This window comes from Triticum dicoccoides, chromosome 2A (assembly GCF_002162155.2).
Source record: "Triticum dicoccoides isolate Atlit2015 ecotype Zavitan chromosome 2A, WEW_v2.0, whole genome shotgun sequence".
In the NCBI taxonomy this organism is placed as follows: Eukaryota; Viridiplantae; Streptophyta; class Magnoliopsida; order Poales; family Poaceae; genus Triticum; species Triticum dicoccoides.
Genome location: NC_041382.1, coordinates 45,536,821 through 45,543,657, shown reverse-complemented (window position 1 = coordinate 45,543,657; position 6,837 = coordinate 45,536,821). Strand labels below are relative to the sequence as shown.

General features: G+C 48.3%; 1 protein-coding gene across 1 annotated transcript; it reads right to left on the bottom strand.

The window, feature by feature from the left end:
* Positions 1 to 3,506: 3,506 nt before the first annotated feature.
* LOC119353111 (elongation factor 1-alpha-like) lies at positions 3,507 to 6,572 on the bottom strand. Its single transcript, XM_037619700.1, has 3 exons — positions 6,439 to 6,572; positions 4,881 to 5,364; positions 3,507 to 4,635 (listed from the first exon to the last, which is right to left on the bottom strand). The coding sequence occupies exons 2-3, from the start codon at positions 5,340 to 5,342 to the stop codon at positions 3,754 to 3,756; spliced, it is 1,344 nt and encodes a 447-aa protein (XP_037475597.1). The 5' UTR covers positions 5,343 to 5,364; positions 6,439 to 6,572; the 3' UTR covers positions 3,507 to 3,753.
* Between the last annotated feature and the right edge of the window lie 265 nt (positions 6,573 to 6,837).

Here is a 6,837-nt window from a genome sequence, read left to right as displayed (position 1 = left end):
AGCGCGTGGCGCGTTGCGCGGCTGTTGGAGATGCTCTAAATCTCCTATATTTGGTGTGACTACAGGTATGATGGTTTCAGTAGAAGAGGCTAGTATTGTATTGCTCCACCAACTCTTCCCATTTCCTTGAAAATTTCCATTGTCCAATTCTAATGGCAGAGCTAGCGAATTGCCAAAGTCTGGGCACATCCATAAGCTAAAATTTACTTTGGTCCATCAAACACGACAAGTATCATATATTTGGATAAACGTTGACAGTGTCCCAGCCTAGGGGTCTTTCACCATGTCGATTCCCAGCTTGGTGAACCGGGCTGAGGACCCCTTGGTCGGATCCGTCCTCGGCCACTTTGGGTGACCCATGGCGCATTATACGAAGACTGAAGTCTTGGCGTACAAGCTAAAGATCCCGGAACCATGGAGGACTCTACCTCCACTAACATAGTCGACTAGGATCTTTAACCCTAGACCCCCAGTATGTTATATAAGCCTGGGGCCGGACTCGTTGGTAAATCACTAGACAATCCCTTGGTATTTCACCTGTATTTTGTACACACCCCAATCGCAATATACAGAAGCAAGAGTAGGGTATTGTCTCCACCATGAGACTCGAAACCTTGGTGAAACCTTGTCTCGTTTTACCATCCAACCCAATCACCTAGCTAGGATACCCTACCGAGGGATCTGCTAGAATTAGCTCCTACACTGGTGGCTCATGCAGGTCCTGCTAGGTGAACTCAGTGTCTCGATGGTAATCCAGATTAGATCTAGCGCGATCTATGCGCCACGCTAGATGTTCGCCTTCATGCCGCCACGAGCCGACTCGACTGGCCACCTCGGCTAGGTCAAGAATTTCACTCCCGGTCGAGTCATCAGATTCGGAAACCTAGAGTACTCTGTGGATCCCCGCCGAGCTGATCCTCCAGAGTTTGGCCTCACGCGAGATCCAGAGTTGGTTCTCCCGGACTCGATGTGAGATTGGATCCAGGAAGAAGTTTAATTTTTTACCCATCTAATCATGGATATCGAGAACCTCACCGACATCCTTGAGGGCGCCACCGAGGAAGCGAAAGACATGGAGGAGGAGAACGATGAGCCCGCAGACAGCTAACCGCCATCCACGTACGGTGCCCTTACCGTGGTTGGCAACCTTTGTCCATGAATGCTACATAGTGGACACAAATCACACAAGCGAAAAGCTCAGGGAATGACACCGGAGATGGTCCGAATACAAACCGGGAGAGGAGAGTCCACCACGCGAACCTCGGTCGTTAAGCAACTTCGGCGAGCATGATCTTGAAGTGGTGGACATAGAGCTTGACAATGACAACCCGCGTCGCGATCAGGCTCGGAACAATATAATAAGGTAAGCGGTAAAATTGGCTCTGGACTGAACCGGTTGGTTGAGAAAGCTTACGAGCTTGATGAGGCCTGGCAGCAGGTTCTCACTTACGAGGAGAATCTGAAGGCCAAGGCTATTCCGACAGACTTTGTCAGTTCATCACAACTCACAAATCTCCTCTTCCGTGGAAGCCCAGCTCAATTATGTGTTCCTCCTAGCATAGCTCAATCATTAGGCTCCATCGCCCAGCACCTTGGGCGAGAGTTGCACGCCAGCCTCCAGCAACCGAAACCGATGGCCAACGGCAATGTGTTTAAGCCGCCGCGTGAGAATGGAACATGGGGCTTCGTCATTAGCTTAGGGTGTGTTTGGTTGCGGAACGAAGTGGAATGGAATGTCATGGTTCCATTCCACTAGAATGGGTCGGTTCCGTCTCTGTGTTTGCTTGAGCACAATAGATGGAATGAAATGGATAAATTTCGGTGTTTGGTTGGAGAGATTGAATCGAATGAATTTGGTTCCGCTCACAATAATTTATAACTCCACTGGCAAGCATAAATAGTTTTGAACAACATTTGAATTTCACAATGATTTATCACTGAAATATATAATCTGATATTTGATTGTTTATATATAAAAAATGGTAGTCACAGCAACTTTTCAGAAAATAAATAACAAATGTTGATGAAGCACAAAATCTAGATCACAAAGTATTATACTACCAGTCTCAACACAGAGCACACAAAGCTAGCACTAATCAAGTTGAGTACTAAGTACTGATTATTGGACGGAGAATGCCAGGTTGCCAATCGAAGAAGCTTGCTCATGCCGCCGCTGATGCTTCTCTTGCTGCTTGCCGAACTGGCTGCTCCCTGGTTGGTGCTGCTACCGCCCAGGTGTGTGGATGCCACTAGCCGGGAAGGAGACGAGCCGAGCCGATCGCCGCTTATCTGCTCTGCTTCCCAACAAATCGGCTGCATCTGACCTGCCATCGTTGCTGCCTACTAGATGAGAGGAATGGGAGGAGGGAGCAATCAGCTGCTGCTTGACGAGAGATAGACGGGGGAGGAGTCGTCGTTCCAGAGAGCGAGCCGAGGGAGAGGCCGGATCAAGAGGGAGCCGCCCCGTCCTTTCCCAGATCCTTGGTCGAGGGGTAGGAGACGCGGCGAAGCTGCATCTCCGACGAGGGGAAGGAGACGCCGGCGAGGCTGCATATCCAACCGCGACGAGGGGTTGCCGTAGAGGAGGGGGAGGTGTATAGCCGCCGCCATGCCCATCGAGGGAGAGGGAGAGGGGCGCCGTGCAGGACGCTTTCCTCGTTGGTAAGTGGGGGACGAGGTGAGAGAGACGTGTTCCGGGGTCTGGCCAATTTGAAGGAACCACCCGGTTCGGCATATGGGGTGAATATTCTCTCCAGGGAACCAGTGCGTTCCGTTCCATTTTTCAACTAAACACATTCCGTTCCATTTTTCAACTAAACACAGGAATCGCTCCCATGTGCAGGTCCGACCCGTTACATTCCACTTCATTCCCTGAACCAAACACACCCTGGATACTGCGGCAACCCCTCGTTTATTGGGATCGAGCACTCAGATGGGGTATCTCACTATAGGTAAGCAAACAAGAATGAAGCAATTTTGCGTGATGAATGGGCCATTTTATTGCTGCCGTGACCTGGTTGATACCAGGTAACTGATGCGGAAATAATTAGTTATTGATGCAATCTCCTACATGCTGAGAACTATTCTAACATCACTCATGGAGTGTTTTCAGAAAAGGGACAGTAGCGCACTGTTTAGTGAAGGAATGTTACTCCTTTCGTCCCTCACCCTAGTATCACATCATTTGATGAATAAAAGAACATTCCCGTAAAGAAAGATCTAAAAGCATCTGTTAATGGGATTATTATTACAAAATCATAAAACAAGCGCCTCGGTGGCCTTCGTGTGTGTGTAAGCAGAAGGGCCAAAGGGAGAAGTATATTTTTCATGCACATGAATAATAATAATAATAATAATAAGAGCAAAAAAAGAAAAAAAATTAAAATCTGAAGAAAAGAGCTGCAAAGTCTAAGACAAAAGAAATATTCAGGAAAAGGATAAAAAACCATCAGCACATACTCCTTGTCATGCGTAGTTAAGAAAGGAAACAGAAATTCAACTTTGCAAGACGAAAAACATGATCAACTGATATAAAACGACTCCAAACATGGCAACTATATATAGTAGCAACATTAACTGACGAAGTTTCACCAACACAACCGAACGATACAATGACAGAGCAATAAGCAGTTCCAACACTGCTCGACACAAATAACCGAAGCTTAACAAGTTTTCAAAACAACTAGAACAACTATCACCACCACCAAATACCGCCACCGCCACCATAGATGCAGTAAAGAACCTGACACCATCTCATTTCTTCTTGGCCGCAGCCTTGGTCACCTTGGCGCCGGTCGGATCCTTCTTCTCCACGGCCTTGATAACACCCACGGCAACCGTCTGCCTCATGTCACGCACAGCAAAGCGGCCCAGGGGAGGGTACTGGGCAAAGGTCTCCACCACCATGGGCTTGGTGGGGATCATCTTGACGAACCCAGCATCACCGTTCTTGAGGAACTTGGGCGCCGCCTCAATCTCCTTGCCAGACCGCCGGTCGATCTTGGTCTGGATCTCAGCAAACTTGACAGCAATGTGGGACGTATGGCAGTCCAGCACCGGGGCATAGCCGTTGCTGATCTGGCCGGGGTGGTTCATGATGATGACCTGGGCGGTGAAGTTGGCAGCCTCCTTGGCAGGGTCGTCCTTGGAGTTGGAAGCGACGTACCCACGCTTGAGATCCTTGACAGCCACGTTCTTGACGTTGAAGCCGACGTTGTCACCAGGAAGCGCCTCCAGGAGAGACTCATGGTGCATCTCAACAGACTTCACCTCAGTGGTCAGGCCAGTAGGACCAAAGGTGACAACCATGCCTGGCTTGATGACTCCAGTCTCAACACGGCCCACTGGCACAGTTCCAATGCCGCCAATCTTGTACACGTCCTGAAGGGGAAGACGGAGGGGCTTGTCTGAGGGCCTCTTGGGCTCATTGATCTGGTCCAGGGCCTCGAGAAGGGTGGGGCCCTTGTACCAGTCAAGGTTGGTGGACCTCTCAATCATGTTGTCACCCTCGAACCCAGAGATGGGAACAAAGGGAACCTTGTCAGGGTTGTAACCAACCTTCTTCAGGTATGAAGAGACTTCCTTGACAATTTCTTCATAACGGGCCTTCGAGTACTTGGGAGTGGTGGCATCCATCTGGCACAGATCATAAGAGCAATCTCATCAGATAAACAGAATTATTGAAAAGTAACAATGGAAACAAACACAAATGAGAAATAGAATACATGTATATACCCAAGTACTGATGGAAGTTGCACGGAATAAGACATAACGATGCAAACAAATACAAATGAGATTAACAGCCAAACAAACAGTTGCACTTATCAACTGGACCTGGTCACTCATAAAAATCACCATTGGAAGTTGAACAGCAAGTATACCTTGTTGCAGCAGCAGATCATCTGCTTCACACCAAGAGTGAAAGCAAGGAGAGCGTGCTCACGGGTCTGGCCATCCTTGGAGATACCAGCCTCAAAACCACCAGTGGTGGAGTCAATGATAAGCACAGCACAATCAGCCTGGGAGGTACCAGTGATCATGTTCTTGATGAAATCACGGTGACCAGGAGCATCAATGACAGTGCAGGAGTACTTGGTGGTCTCGAACTTCCACAGAGCAATATCAATGGTGATACCCCTCTCACGCTCAGCCTTGAGCTTGTCAAGCACCCAGGCGTACTTGAAAGACCTCTTGTTCATCTCAGCGGCTTCCTTCTCAAACCTCTCAATCACACGCTTGTCAATGCCTCCAAGCTTGTAGATGAGGTGGCCAGTCGTGGTTGACTTGCCAGAGTCGACATGGCCAATGACCACAATGCTGATGTGGATCTTCTCCTTTCCCATGGCTGCTGGAGCTGTTAACTACCTGCATAGACACAATTAGGGGTGGTGATATGAGTTAAAGAAGTTCAATACTACTGTTTCACATTCAAATGGATAGCTATAAGTTCAATACTACTGTTTCACATTCAAATGGATAACTATTTAATGACAGCGATAATTTGCAACAATAACAATATTAAACCATTGGTAACTGTATAATTTATCAGGCAATACTTGACAGGCAAGCAGAACTAGACTTGAAACTACATAATAGCTAGAATTGCACTAATAATACTGCAACAGACCACCAACAGACACAAACAGTGCCAGTGAAAACAGTTAAATTCAGTGATAGCACCACTACAATTATTCAAATTCATCACATAAGTCATGTAAAACTATTCCAAATGATTCTTAACAGAAGAATAAGATAAACATAGACCAGAATACCTTGTCAAGTAGCCAAGCATGTTCTAATCCGATGTGACAAGATTAGCAGGCAAGGCAACTACTTAACAAGGCAATTCAGGTTGAGAGCAAATTGGAGATGCAGGGGATCGTCTGCAGAAGCACCCAATAGGAATCGAACCTATATGTGAAGGCCCCACGGGGAGGCCTTCAGTCTTTACCATTAGACGATGGGCACTTTTGCATCTCCAATTTGCTAACAAGACCAGTGCAAACTATACATACCTAAACTCGAGGAAATCGGACAAAAAACCGCAGGATAATACAAACTGGTGCTGCAGGATTAATATCACGAGATCTCCATCTACCTGGCTCAACGATTGCAAATAAACAGATCTCTCTACAGCAGGACTACTTTAGCACAAGAGACATACAGATCGCATCGATCTATCAACTATAACATGACGGTGATTAGCATGCAAAATAAACAGATCCAGAGCCTCAGAGACCAATACAGCAAGTTCATAAGACAGGCTCGAAATCAAGGCGAACAGGCGAACCGAGTAGATCTAGATAATCAGATGCGACGACCGACCTACAGATGCGACCCGTATACCACCTACTGGCGCGCGAACGACCTACAGATGCGACGGCGTACGAGCGAGCAGAGGTAACCACCGGCGCGGTAACGGCCGGCGGGGAGGAGTACCTGGCCTACCGGAGACGAAGAGGACGGAGGGGCGATGGGGTCAAAGCCTGCGGCGGCGATGGGGTGGGAGGTGGAGGAGGGATGGATGCCGTCGGCCCCGGTTTATATAGGATCTCACGGGCGCCTAGGGTTTATCCGGGGCCTCTGGATCGTGGGACGGGCGGCTGGGATGGTGGTTGTTTCTCGTCCGTTCGATCCCGATCGTGCGGTTGCTCGTGGCGCCCTGTGCATTCGCGTTTCGTAGCGCCTACGTCCGTCTTTTTTTTCTTTTGAACGTCTCGCCTACGTCCGTCTTGGCCGTGAAGGAATATCCTCTTGTTGTTTAAGAGGATCTCGCAAATCCAATACAAGTCATGTGAACTGCGTTTTTTCGGCTGGTTTAGACAAAAATACGGCCGA

Bases quoted from the DNA above. Each gene is read 5' to 3' on its own strand.
- LOC119353111 (XM_037619700.1), bottom strand. From the start codon at position 5,342: ATGGGAAAGGAGAAGATCCACATCAGCATTGTGGTCATTGGCCATGTC. The intron at 4,636-4,880 runs GTATACTTGCTG...GATCTGTGCCAG, and splicing joins TGATCTGCTGCTGCAACAAG to ATGGATGCCACCACTCCCAA.